The sequence below is a fragment of the Camelina sativa genome, chromosome 18 (genome assembly GCF_030686135.1).
Source record: "Camelina sativa cultivar CO46 ecotype springtype chromosome 18, ASM3068613v1".
In the NCBI taxonomy this organism is placed as follows: domain Eukaryota; kingdom Viridiplantae; phylum Streptophyta; class Magnoliopsida; order Brassicales; family Brassicaceae; genus Camelina; species Camelina sativa.
In genome coordinates this window covers 1891118-1905190 of record NC_141897.1, presented here as the reverse complement: position 1 = coordinate 1905190, position 14073 = coordinate 1891118, and the positions used below count along the sequence as shown (strand labels likewise).

At 32.2% G+C, this 14073-nt stretch overlaps 2 protein-coding genes across 2 annotated transcripts; both read right to left on the bottom strand.

The window, feature by feature from the left end:
- Positions 1–682: 682 nt before the first annotated feature.
- LOC104760279 (protein neprosin-like) lies at positions 683–2532 on the bottom strand. The gene is made up of 6 exons (XM_087499817.1): positions 2389–2532; positions 2216–2299; positions 1949–2120; positions 1357–1517; positions 1111–1278; positions 683–968 (listed from the first exon to the last, which is right to left on the bottom strand). The coding sequence occupies exons 1-6, from the start codon at positions 2461–2463 to the stop codon at positions 813–815; spliced, it is 816 nt and encodes a 271-aa protein (XP_087355943.1). The 5' UTR covers positions 2464–2532; the 3' UTR covers positions 683–812.
- A 5361-nt stretch (positions 2533–7893) lies between these two features.
- Positions 7894–13377, bottom strand: LOC104763064 (cullin-4). Its single transcript, XM_087498191.1, has 17 exons — positions 12870–13377; positions 12348–12463; positions 11917–12263; positions 11501–11681; positions 11287–11409; positions 10911–11198; positions 10248–10373; positions 10008–10109; positions 9831–9884; positions 9585–9691; positions 9426–9486; positions 9200–9331; positions 8974–9111; positions 8793–8873; positions 8614–8694; positions 8419–8499; positions 7894–8138 (listed from the first exon to the last, which is right to left on the bottom strand). The coding sequence occupies exons 1-17, from the start codon at positions 13111–13113 to the stop codon at positions 8025–8027; spliced, it is 2376 nt and encodes a 791-aa protein (XP_087354317.1). The 5' UTR covers positions 13114–13377; the 3' UTR covers positions 7894–8024.
- Between the last annotated feature and the right edge of the window lie 696 nt (positions 13378–14073).

Here is a 14073-nt window from a genome sequence, read left to right as displayed (position 1 = left end):
TCTTGGATCTTCCTCGATCGTGTTGGGGTTCGGACTTATTCTTGCAGCTCGATGGCTCCTTCGGGTACATGCTCGAGTTGTCCTTGTTTTTCCCCATTTTTGGCTCTTTAGCACATGTTTTCATCCAAAATATGCAAATGCAGAAATGCAACACCCTAAATGCTCTAAAAGTGAATTCCTACAGTAAATGACCTAAAAATGCTAAGTTAGAGGTATGAACAATGCAAAATATGGACAAAAAAGGATGCTAAAAACATGTAAATTAGAGAGTTATCATTCTGCGATTATATAGAGAAAGGTCCTCTGTAACCGTCGGAGTGGCATCACGTTTGTTTCGGGGAATTAGCGTGGAGATAACTGCCTGAGTGGTAGTGGTGAGATGAACCACTCCGCCGGCAAAATCGCAGAGAACCGTCGCCAAAGAGATTCGAAAAGATAACTGTAAAAAATCGCCTTTTTAGTCGCCTTCTCTCTCATTTTTGTTTTTTGTTCCCTTTCTTTTTGTATCATCTTGTTCTTATTTTGGATTTGTTGTTGTCGTGTATCATCTTGTTCGTAGATTTTGTAAACCGTAATTTTGTTACTGGATCGAAAGTGTAAAGACCGCAGCCCAGCCCATTTGGATGATTTTCAAATTTTAATATTAAAAAATAATATTTCTTCTATTTTGTAATATAGGATATTTTAAATAATAATTTTTTGTTTCATAATATAGGATGTTCTCAAGTTTCTGTACAACTTTTGAATTAATTTAATTTTTTATATTATACAATATTGTTTCTGATTAGTTGAACTTGTTAAAAGTAACATTCTTAATCTGCATGATAAAAACATTGTATATTTTGAAAGTGAGGGAGTAATATAACATTCTTAATCTGCATGATAAAAACATTGTATATTTTGAAAGTAACCACCGTCCAAAATGTGGTTAGTCTTGGACGATCGTCTGGATATAATTTCCTATGCACCTGTAGTGATGGATCGAGAGAGAAGTTTAGAGGGGTTTTCATGTAGTATCCAAACATCTAACTAAAATGACTATCTAAGAAGGTTCTACAAGTACAAGTAATTCAAATCGATCAATGTTGTTTTTAGTAGTAAAATACTTACAGCCCAACCAAACTGGATGCTGCTCGTCACGCTTCCTTGTATGTAATTAAGCCAAATCCAAGCCTTACTAAACTGATTTTGTGCCACTAGGGGCTTGTTAATATTAAACAATGCTTGTGCTCCACGCCATTTGTTGGTCGTATTTAGAAATGTCTTAACAATTGCATACTGCAAATAAAATCATATTTATACCGTAAGATAATCATCACCTAATATATGCATGGCGTTGCAGCTTGAGCTACTTACATGTAGATGGGTCTCTGTAAATAATGTTGGCCGGCGGTGTTGATTCTTATTTTTTTGAGAAAACATTGCGGAAGAGATGGGTTTGCTTTTAGTTTTTGTACGTAGCCTGTTCTTTCTCTTCTGTTCTTTACCCCTACGAGTTTGTTTCAGGAGACGACTGCCTAGAAGAAGGAAAAGAATTGTGGTTAGAGTAAAATACTATTTATTTACTAAAAAGATATAAGAACCAAGTACCAACAAAGAATAAATACAATATAATCTTTAGAGTAGACAATGGGTCCTTTTATTAGTTTTATGTGTACATGCTTATATTTGTGTTTGCAAATTACTAGTTAAAATATTTAGTTTGTATAAAGTTTAAAATAACAAATTTTATCAAACATCATTACAAATTGTAAACACAAAAATAATTACATAATATACATGCTTTTTAAAAGTAAACACAATATAGTTTAACGTCTATACGTAAAAATAAATGTAAGCGTAAAAAAGAAATATAAGCGTAAAGTGAGATAATACAAAATTAAACCTCAACAAGATGTTGCCATCAAAGGTGATTGATATTTAGAAGAAGTCAAATGCAAGAGGTTACCTTCTTTAGGAAGTTGTTGGGGATGAATAAGATTATCGGTTAAGTTGGTTTTTGGTTTATGAATCGGTACTTGTCCCTTTGGACATTCTTCTGATCCCTTCAAATCAATCTCTCCGAGTATGTTACCATTGGACGTAGAAAGCATTGATAAAAGCTCTCGACTTGGTCGAGTCTACAAGAAATTCATTTAATTAGGTTCACTAATCCAACATACTTCTTTATAAAAACTTGATTAATTAGTATGTTTCATGGAAAATAAAATGATACCTGTATACGATGATTCTTCATAAGAGGATGTTGTAAAGCAGACTGTTTGTTTATAGAGACGCACTCGATTTCGGTTTCTTGATGCTGCAACACAAAATGCAACAATCTTAATATGAGAAATAGATTAGTTTAGTATATATTATACCAAATTACGGTGTCAACTAACAACATACCAGAGTTGATTTAGCCATACAATTGAGGCCTATTAGACTTAAGGAGAATACTAACTTCAGCCAAAGAGAAGCCATTCTTCTCTTCTTCTTTTATCTCTTTTCTTTTTTCTCTCAAAGGTAGATGTTTGTAGTTCTTCCTTTCTCATTTTTTTTTTATCATTTATTTATAGGTTTTATTTGCGTTGATTACAAAAATAGAAACTCTATTGTTGGAAATAATCTGCATGGCCTTTGACCAAAAAATCAACTCTCATATCCCCTTTCCTAAAAGTATTTTTTTTTTTTTGTTTTATTTTTCTATAAAATTAATTGAAAATTTAGGAGAAAATCATCTCCGATTTCTTTTGACCAAAAAAGAGTCAATTCCACTATGTTATAATCTTAGTACCATTTGACTCTTTATTGACCAGTTTATCACATTTTTACCCTTGAGTATTTTATATAATTAAAAAGATTAAAAAAAAAAAAAAAAAAAGCTCAAAATCCACCACCACTGAAAGACTTCAAAGCTGAAGTGATCTGCGTCGAATTTAAGTAGTTCTAAACTTGTTTATGGTGTAGGAAAAAATTATTTGTGTATGAATGCTCATTCAGTTCAATTAGAGATATTATAAATTTCTAAGATTTTTCATGAATACTTATTTGATTCATTATGATTTGTTCTTGTAGTGATATGGGTCAAATTATATAGATAATGGCATTGATTGAACACTTGAATCGAACTAAATCTTAGAGAAATAGTTCGAATTTAGTACTAGTAGTACTGGTATACCTGATAGTTTTTGGTATAATTGGTAGTTTTTGGTATAACTGATACGAATACAACTGACTACTTTCTGCTAAGATTTGGTACAATTTGGTGATATCTGATTCTAATGTGAGTTTTTTTTCTTTCTAGAATAGATGTTTCCAGTTCTTCCTTTTTTTTTTTTTTGATTAATAGGCTTTATTTGCATTGATTACAAAAATAGGAACTCAGTTTTTTAAGCCTACAAATCATATGAAACAAATTTAAGCCATGGACAGAGAACTCATCCTTTTAGGTGTTTCTAAGAACTTAACGACACTGAAATGGACAAAGAACTCATCCTTTTAGATTATATAAAAAGCAAACTCCTACATATATAAATATATTATGTGAGTTTACGTAGATGAATAACCACATACTTTTTATTTTATTTTATACCTAAATATACTTTATGTTACAAATAATTCTTTATCACCACCTAGAGAACGTCTATATAAATAAATTAAACAACCTATTTTACTTTCACTTCTCCATAATTTTTTAATTACTAAACTTGTTGGCTCAAAAAACATTTTGAATAATAAATATATTACATAATATACTAATCAATGATATCATCACAATAATATATGATCGCCATGGAAAAGACCCCGGCTCCGCTTTCATCCCTTATAGAGAGAACCTTGCGTCCAACCTCCTCAACCATGGAGAGAACCTTGGCTCCGCCTTCCTTCCTTAGGGAGATAATCTTGCGTCCAACCTCCTCCACCTTCCTCTCTTAGGTAAATAACCTTGTGTCCAACCTTCTCCACCATAAATAGAACCTCGGCTCTACCCTCTTTCTTTGTGGAGATAAAATGGTCACGTCTTTTTACTATCTCAAAATGGCTTGCCACGACAACCAATGAAAGTAAAAACATTTTTCTAACGTCACAAAATCTTTTGATAGTAACTAATGTTAAATTTCCCAATGTATTCGTGGAAGTGTCTTTGACACACCATGATGTAGCATCTGTCTCTGTAACGCCTTAACCGCCACCTTGCTTATTGAGCCCATGTCCATTCTCAGTCCATGGGCCCATCTTCCTAATGGGGCCCTACATCTATTCTCGGCTCGTAGACCCACCCATATTCGATGGTCAGTTTGTTACGTCTAGGAAGCTTTAAAAACTTGTTTACCGACCTTACAAATCAACAAATGATATTTTCCTGTGTTTTGTCTTCACTCGCACAGTTCCGACAAGCACTTTCAGGAAGGTCGCCCATCATGAAGTTCTCTCAAGACCCTTGACCGAAATAATAAATGCATTTTGGTGACGTATGTGGCCAAATAAATTCTTTTAAACATTTTCGCAAACCAGGGTGTCAGAGTCTTTAAGCTCATATGGATCTATCAAAAATGATTTATGTTTTTTCCATCTATTTATCTATGTTTGTTGTACGCTTGTGTTTGATTAGCCTATTTTATTTATTCATTAGGTTGATGAGCTTGTACTCGTTGTTTCCCTTTGAAATTGAATGATTAATGTTAACAATTATGTTTGCAAAAAAAAGAAACAAAAAAAAGGTTAACGATTATGTTAACGATTGGTCCATATTTGATGTTGTTGTAAAAAAAGGTTTCTGACCAAATCAAGGTTAATAAATTAGAAAAAAATGAATTTGACATAATTAAAGAAACAATAGAAATTTATAAGCATGGTAATATATGAATCCCAAATAAAAATGAAAATATAAATTAAATAAAAGAATCTAAAAATACTACAAATACAGTATTAGGAAAAGAAGATGCATATATTAATATTTTTTTGGGTCAACATATTAATTTTACCTATTCCCAACTGAAAAAGAGAAAGTATGAGAAAATTTTGGTTTAAAAAAATAAGAAAAAATTACTTTCCCATTAAAAAAATAATCCCAATTATACAAAGCTGTAAAAAAAATTGTATTATTTTGATAAATTCTGTAATTTTTGATAATTATCTTTTTGCATTATTAATTTGTTTTAAAACAAATTATTTTATTTTTGTTGTAATCAAATTCTTTCTATTAAATATTAACTTTTACAAATGTCAAATCTCAGATTTATAACTTGACACATGTCAAAATCTTGTTAATGACTAACTTTCAAAACCCAACTTTATATAATAAGATATCGTTGATTTTTCTAAAAATACTAGATCATGCTATAACACAAATTGAATTTTATTTTTAGAAATAATTTTGTATATTTTATGTTTTCAAAAAAAGTTTTCAAATATTCTATTAGTTTATGTATCATGATGTTATTTATATAGGAATTCCTCAAAATACCATTATTTTAGTTTTTTTTAAATACCACTCTTTAAGTTTTTTTTTCCAAAAATACAACAAAAGCTTTTTTTCCAAAAATACCACAACACACAAAAATTGATTTTTAAGTTTTTTAGGTTTGGGTTGACAAATTTAGTTTTAGGGTATAGTTTTTAGGGGGTAGGATTTAGTGGTTAGGATTTAGGGATTATATTTTAATATTTAACTTTAGTTCAATTCTATGGTATTTTTGGAACAAAAAAACATTTTAATGGTAGTTTTGAAAAAAAAATGTAGTATTTTTGGAAAAAAACTTAAATAGTGGTATTTATGAGAATTTTCCTTATTCATAGTTATATTTAATTATATATATGTTATAATTTCATTGTCTGTCATACATCAATGCTTGAATTTTATTGTAAGACATAATTTTATAAATCAGTTTTTTAAAAGCGAGATATTATAATAAGAGTAATTTAATAAACGTTATACCTCTCTCTTTATATAATATAATTGGGGTTTTGATTTTTTTTCATATTATAGTGACATATTATGATCTGTGCTATAGCAAATTAAATTAGAGTATTTATAATTTTTTACTTTTTGATCTATTTGATATTTATGATAATTTTTTTAAAAATATCAAGTTAAACTGTTTTTAAATGTTCCAAATTAAAATATTTATAAAGATTATTATAGTATATAAAAATTATACATTTCAACAAAAAAATGTGTCAAAATATTTAATATCCGACCTGTTACTGAGACAACATATTTGTTGAATGATGCAGCGAAGATACAAGATTCGAGGACAAATCTTTTCTTGGCCGGTGAGACCTGATGCAGCGAGATATTTGGATAATTTCCAAATATCTATTATTATTATTATCTTTTAATCTATTAATTATAATTATTCTAGAATATTATCTGTTTTAGGGTTTTTAAGCTTTATCATATATAGCCTTCTTAGGCCTCCTATTGTATTCAGTTATTGATGAATTCATTAATCAAAAGATTTAAAGAGGTTTTGATAAACCACTGTGAAGAGTATTCACAAATCCAAGAGTTTTTGCGAAAACCCTGAGAGGAGGACTTTCAAAACCTAGTTATCCGGTATTCCGAGTAATCAACGGGATCTCTAGTTCTATCCCTATTAGCTTCCGCTACGTCATTGAATATATTTTTATTTAAAGAAATTATATTACTAAAATTTAAATTTTTGATCTCTTACAAGTTTTTTTTCATAGATTGAACAATTTATATCCATTTCAAAAAATTCAAATTGTGGCATGTGTGGAAAAAAATTACTTTCTTTATGATAATGAATAATATGATATTTATTTGTTTCACAAAAATAGAATGATATAAAGATGAGAGGTGAAGTATCCCCTCTAAACATATAAGATTTGATATTTAAATATATAAGATGAATAACAAGTTGAAAAAAAAAAAAGATGAATAACAAATTAATATGGTAAGTTAGATATCAAATCTTCTATGTTCATTTTGATTGGTTATTTTTGTTTTAAAACTTTTAATTAAATTGCACAAATTAGAATTTGTTATTTTTATCCTTTATGCCTGTTATTAATTTGTTTTCTGAAACCTATACATATGTAATGGGATTTGAATGTAAATATCTACCTTATTAAAGTTATTTGTAAAATGTACTTCCAAAATGTGTACTTCTAAACTTGCAAAAATTGCATAGTATCATAAATAGACATTCTAGATATTACCCCCATCCACCAAGAGTTAATAAACAAATAAAAGTTAATAAACAAATAAAGATATTTGGTATCATTTTCTATACTAAGATTATATCATAAGACTAATAATAAGTTGATTCGAGATTTCGGGATCAACGTCTTGGCCTAAAAACATATATTATTTCTAGTTGATTAGGATAAAATCTTATCCCGTAAATTAGCGTCTAGAACAAAACTAATTTTCAAAAGTACATGTCCTAACCACACCTATAAACACAGTTACTGACATTCCTCTTCGTTCTTTTGCAATTTGTTTCTCTCTCTTCGTTCTTTTGCTCTTTGATAGTAGAAGTTTTTTTTTTGTGGTTCACAAACAGTATATATTAAAGACAGAAAATGTATAAAATGTCAAACGAATCCAAAAAAAAAAGCTTTGAAAACTATTTCTCCATACGAACCAATTCAAAAGAACACTAAACGGAATCAACAAAGAAAACTCGAAGATAACTTCTCTTAAAAATTCTACTCCAAGTTCTAAAAAACGATTATGTTTGTCCATAAACAAAACAACTTTTAGGTTCTTCTATAAAAGATCAGAAAACGAGCAAGTTCCAAGTAAAGAAAAAAAACAACAGATGAGATAAAACCTAATAAAATCAACACAGTGAATACTCATGGTAAAAAGTAACAGGAGAATAAGTGAACCTACGAAGCAGCACAAGTTAAGGGCTGTACAAGCAAAGCGGCGAGATGAAATGATTGGAATCTCGAGTTCTTTTTTTTTTTCTTTTTCAAACTGAATAAAAAGAAAATTTCGGCCATTGTTTTTGTTTGTCAATAAAATATACAGAGAGGAAAATATTGAAACGGTGTTTACCAGAGAGACTCTAAGCAAGATAATTGTATATCTGGGGGTTGCTCTTTTCCCTCTCTAAGTATTCTCGATCGATCAAGCTTTCAATCCTCTTCTTTAGATCAGCCGGTTTTATTGGGAATTTGAGCTGTAAATCACAAACACAATCGCAGGGTGTATAACATTTAGTTGAGTCCTGAGAGCCCTCATAATCATCACGAATACATTACCAGCATAATCATCACGAATACATTACCAGTACGACTGGACAGTGGACAGAGTTAAGGAATTCATGTTTTATCTTTTCTTTCATAAACCAACATGTTATTCGTCTGGTTACTCATTCACGTGGAACCCAGTTCAAAATATAGTCTACTTTTTATCCTACTTTAGGGGTTTTGAAATCAATCTAGCAGGATGAAAGTTACCTGTTGGAAGAGCTCAGTGATTAGAAGAGTATGGCTCAAGACTTTTCTTGTCTTCATAATACGAACAATGGCTGCATCGATCTGTAAGAGAAGGTTGTGGTGGGATTTTGTCAAAATCTTCTCTCATTGAAAGAGCCAGGTTGTAAAACGATCCAAGAAAATAGTATCGCAAGAGAAAATGGAACAGAAACCAACCTGGTATTGTCGGTCCTGGAATACTCTTTCCGTTGTACTTGTGTTCTCCTCTACTGTCTCTTTCATCTGGATTGCATTTACCTGCACGCAGGAAACAAAAGAAAGAATTGGTCCACTACAACAGTATCAAAAGATTCGAGGAAACTTTACGGGAAGAGAGCAAGGAAAAAACGACGTACCTTAATACGATACAGGGGAGCTGCAAAGTCGTCATTAAATTCAAATTCATCACCATCGTCTACATCTCTTCCCTTTGGATGCTGCAAATACATTTACATAATAAGGCTCAACCTTATGGGAAAAGGTAAATCCACAATCTCAGCAGTTTCTGCATTAGTTGAAAGGAGATTTTGGCCTAACCTTCAGCAGGACACGGACTTTCCCACAAGCAAGCGACTGCAAAGTCCTTCTCAGCTCCTTGTCCTCTATGCCAGTGGAATCTTTAATGTCTTCAAAGCTAAGTTTCATTGCATCGTTAAATAACATCAACACAACAGCCTGAGACAAAAAGAAAAGACCATGTTCAAGCAATAACTCGGGTAGACAGGAAAGAGGCTACAAAGGAAAAAGAGAAAATTCTACTGACCTGAAATAGGGAAACAGCCAGCTCCTTTTTACCTCTGGAGAAATCTGCCTTTAAAACACAGTGGCCTAATGAATTTTGCCACATTAACCTCCTACCACTGTACTTGCTTAAATAGAACTCTTTGAAAATATCCTACGAAACAAACAGATAACTTAGAAAAAAAGCCTGTAACAAAAAAGAATCCAACGAGGAAAGGAAAAAACTAAATAAGAACTGTTACTAAAACCTGATAGACATTTAGTTCATGAGGAAGCTTAACATCCATGGGTGGATATGTTGGCCAGTACCTGCAATAGACATGGAAAGTTAACAAGCTTTATATATACGCATGCTATCAAGCATTCTAGCAGTTGAATCCTGGATGAAATTAATACATAGTACATACCCTGTTGTTAAAACGTGGACACTCATCTCAATTCCCGATGGCAGTTTTGTTCTGGCCTGGGAAGATTGTTTGAATGACTCGTTGATTTCCTTAGACAATTCAATATCCTGAAGAAAAATTCAATATAACAGAGTTCAAACTCATTAGGACTATTGCACATGTACAAAATTCATTAAAGTAGGTATGGTGTAGGATCATTCAACAATCGACCAACATCTTTTCAGAAAATAGAGAAGGAAAGAGTACCTTGAACATCCCTTCGAGCTTGTTTGTAAACTGGCTACCACACTCAGTCTTAAGCTGTAGGTAAAACCAAAGTTGGGGTCAGTCGGTAAGAACTACCGATATAGAAAACAAATTGTCGGAAAGGGGAAAACAAATTGTGGGAAGGGGAAACACCCAGAAAATAAATCAGTTTTTAACCTTAGAGATCATGGATTTCTCCGCATCAATTGAAGCACTCTTTCCCAAAAGGAGTCTCTTCGCAAGATCCTTTTTGTAGAATGCTTCAAACACATCTTTACCCTTTAATGAAAAATAAAAATCCATCAGCAAAACCAGTATCTAGAAGATCAAATAGCTGGGTTACAGACAATGCACTGCCTCAAAGCAGTGATTTACAGTGACAAAACACAGTACTAGATGTAAGAAATTAGAGTTAACCTGGATAAATCGGAACAAAACCAAGACTTTTTCAAGAGTACTCTCCAATTCTTCTTCAGAAGTACCCTTATTCCCAGCACGGAGCTTCTCGTCCAAAAACTTGGCAATAAGCTCAGCTGGCCGGTTCTGCAAAATAGACCAAGAGCATAAGATGTATATCAATTTGGCATGCATGCTAATGGACAAAATATGAAACTCTTATAGATTTAGAACAGTGATACACGAATGAGCAGAAAGCTAAAGTGAACTTTTTCAAGAGGCTTCTTGATATTGGATATAAAATTTTTTGCTCAAGACTTGAGCGACGACCAAATACTGGATAAAATAAATCAGACTATTTGGTCTACAAAGTGATGAATGCTAGCTAACATTACTGTAATCAGGTCCAGCGCCCACAAGAATACAGCACTTAATTATGTTTGAAAATTATGTTTGAAAACTCTACCCACTGCCCAAAGATGTCTCCAAATCATAGCAATACAGTACTTAATCAGTAACGAAAAATCTCTAGATTATAATAAAATGTAAACTCTTCAATTGTAGCATTGTAATTGAAGGTTGACATTTCCACAATAATCACTTAATCAGTCTGTTGCTTTTACATGAAAATAGAATTGTTAGCAAGAGACCCAGGCAATAATCAAGAAAAATAATATTTGATACCTGTCGAAGATTAATCAGATGCTCAAATGAATCTTTGATGGTGTTCCCAAATGATTCGTTCTTGCTAAAGCTCTCTTCCCATATTATGTCAAGAGAAGCCTTGAAGTCCAATAGTGATTGTACCATATCTTTATCTTTCTCTTCATCCATAACAATCTTCTGCCCAGTTTTCCGAACATATGCACTTATCGCCTGCCTCAGAGACTCAAGTGCATTGACCCTAGAAAACAGGGTTTGCATCCTCTGAAGGTCCTCAGTACGACGTCCATCCATTAACGTTGTAAAACCCTGGAGATGTTCATAAATTCAGCAAGACTACGAAAAACTAAAATTTGCTAATATGCATGCCGCCACAAGGATAACAAGAGAGTGAAACCTTATCAAGAACAACAAGAATATGACGCTCTAGAAGTTGCCTTTCAACAGCTGCTATCAATGATTTCCTGGTTACTGCATCTATGTAGAGTATGCATCTTTCATTCTCTTCATGCAACCTTCCCTGCACAAATCACCACTAGAAACCTTAACAAGACTATTAACTGTACTGCAGCTTATCATAAGGGGATACTAAATGAAGTCATGCAAGGCACCTCAACATGCTTCAGGTACTCCGGAACATCAGATTGCTGCATGTATTTCATTCCTTCGGCTGCATAGAATTCAGAAGTTCCTTCAAGGAAAGGTTTCTCAAAGCTATCCATATATATTCCCAGTGCAGTAAACATCTTCAAAAGATGGCTAAGTAGAGTCCTATTAACAGCTTCTGCTAACCTGCAGGACCAATATCATGGAGGAAATGTAAGCAGATTCAGGTGAAAATGTTATCCAAAATATATACGACTTACACTAGTGCTATTTTTCCTGAAAGTTTGACCTATACCTAATTATCTTTACTAGAAAGCCAGAAAAATAAGACAAGGTAAAGGTGGCTTTATGAAGAGAAATTCCCAATGTGACAAAATTAACCTCGCTATATTTTTGATAGGCCAGAAAGTTACAAAATCACCTTTCTTTTTCAATCATACTTAAGAGACCTTTAACAGTCCTCTGCTCAACTTCAGGGGCCAGTGATAGATGCTTCCGAAAAAGCTGCAGACCCATCTCCCACAGTGAACGTACATTTGGGTTTTGTATCACATATTTCCTATCCAGAGTCAGGGCTATACTACGGATCATAAGCATCTGGTCACAAAAGTCTTGCCAGCATTTCTCGACAAGTGACAAGAAAACAGTGAGATCAGTGTTCTGCCCAACTAAAGATTGTAAAGCTGCAGAGATGTGTTCTTCACACTCCTTCTCAATCTGTTGGTAAAGCTTTCCTGCCAGCTTATGCATGCAAAGGTCATCAACAGCCTAACAAAACAGTCACCATCTCATCAGCACGGCATCTACAGATAGGAAAAGAAAGGAAGCTAGTAAATTTGCAAGTAGCCTAACCTGGTAAAGGCTCTCGAAGTGAAAAGAAAATGGTTTTTTGAGGAATATAGCTCTGATAGCTGACTGCAACTGTTCCCATGTAGTCTCCTCAAAGTTCTTTGGTAGAGTTGGTTTGGCTTCATATAACAACAAATGGTATAATCAGAAACCCTTCAAATGATAAAAAAGAAGGTAATAACAAAGATTCCGGATCTTCAATTAGCTAGATCGGGCTAGACAAACAGATTCATACTTGACAAAAAAAAAAACCAACAACTCATCCACATCAAAATCATCAGTCACACTCAATTCTCCACTGTAATTTAACAGCAAAACCCACACAAAAAATTCCCATCAAATCGCTAGCTTATATGAAAACCCTAGAAATTAAGAACCCTAACAATTGTACCAGAGAGTAATATCGAATCAATCAAGAGCTTCGATTACATACTAGACTAAAAAGACCCCCCAAAACAAATCCTAAGATTACTCGGAGAAAATCCTGAAGATTACGATCAATGAGAAATTGAAATCGATCGAAACCTTTATTAAGCTTGATTACAAGCTTCTTAGTAGGTTGAGGCAGTGTAGCTTTCTTGCGAGAGAGATTAGCGGCGGCGGGAGTTGGATCTTCCTCCATGGGAAAGCCAACCTTGTCGGCGGCGTTAGGGTGTTGCGGGGAATGGTGGAGGTCGTTTTTGGCCTTTTTCATGGGAGGAGAAGAGTAAGAAGAGTCGTCGGAGGCAGAAGCGGCGGAGCAAGTAGAGCGTTTGGTAGGAAGAGACATGAAAATTGTGAGACGAATCACGAAGAAGAAGAAGAAGAAGAAAACATAATCCCAAAAATAAGAACCCTTTTCTCTCTACCAAAAACCGCACTGTGCACTCTCGATTTAGACCCGACCCGAGAAAATTTAGATTATTTCTTTTTTTTCTTTTTAATTATAAAAAATGGTATTTCGAAAAATGGTATTGAAAAAAGATGTATCGATGAAATTCTGCCTAAAAATTCATATATAACAAACTAGTTTCCAAAATGTCAATAATACACTATATTTATTCATATCATACAATATCAAAATATACCACTTATTTAAAAAATATTATTAATGATAAAAATAAAAATGTACTATGATATTCAAAATTTGTCTAAAACATTTAATAATTAAATTCTAAAAAAATTTTAAGTATCTACTAAATATATTTCCTATAAAATAATATGAAATGCAACTAAAAAATCTCAAAGATTAATGTAATTTTTAATCTCTTTTATATTCACCTTAATTTAAGCTATATTGCTAGGTTAAATTCTAATGATTTCCTCTTTGTAGTAAAATTTTTGGAAATTGAATATCATATTATTGTTTATATAAAAAATAATTAAATTACAAAATTATGAATTAAATAAACATTATAATGATCTTTATATAATTATATTGGATCACAAGAACTAACTATAATGATGAATATACAAAAAAATGTATTACAAATTTTTTGGAGGTAAGAGAGAGTTAAAAAAAATTGATTTAATATTTTTTTGTCAATGATTTAATAATTCTATTATAATAGTTTATTTTGTTAAAACATTGCATACTTTTAAAAATAAAATAAATATACATTAATGAAGATGATTTCTTTAGCTTGATTCCTTCATTGGGCTTTGATCGAACTTAGTATTGTTGAATCTCCATTGATAATTGTTTTTCACACCCACCAAAATTTTATTTACATATGTAATTGAAAATTGA

Excerpts from the sequence above, each read along its gene's own strand:
- LOC104763064 (XM_087498191.1), bottom strand. The coding sequence starts at position 13,113 with ATGTCTCTTCCTACCAAACGCTCTACTTGCTCCGCCGCTTCTGCCTCC. Across the intron at positions 12,264-12,347 it reads ACTTCGAGAGCCTTTACCAG|GCTGTTGATGACCTTTGCAT; the intron begins GTTAGGCTACTT and ends CTGTTTTGTTAG. Across the intron at positions 10,374-10,910 it reads ATCTGATTAATCTTCGACAG|AACCGGCCAGCTGAGCTTAT; the intron begins GTATCAAATATT and ends TCTATTTTGCAG.
- LOC104760279 (XM_087499817.1), bottom strand. The coding sequence starts at position 2,463 with ATGGCTTCTCTTTGGCTGAAGTTAGTATTCTCCTTAAGTCTAATAGGC. Across the intron at positions 1,279-1,356 it reads TTACAGAGACCCATCTACAT|TATGCAATTGTTAAGACATT; the intron begins GTAAGTAGCTCA and ends TTTTATTTGCAG. Across the intron at positions 969-1,110 it reads GCATCCAGTTTGGTTGGGCT|GTGCATAGGAAATTATATCC; the intron begins GTAAGTATTTTA and ends CCATCACTACAG.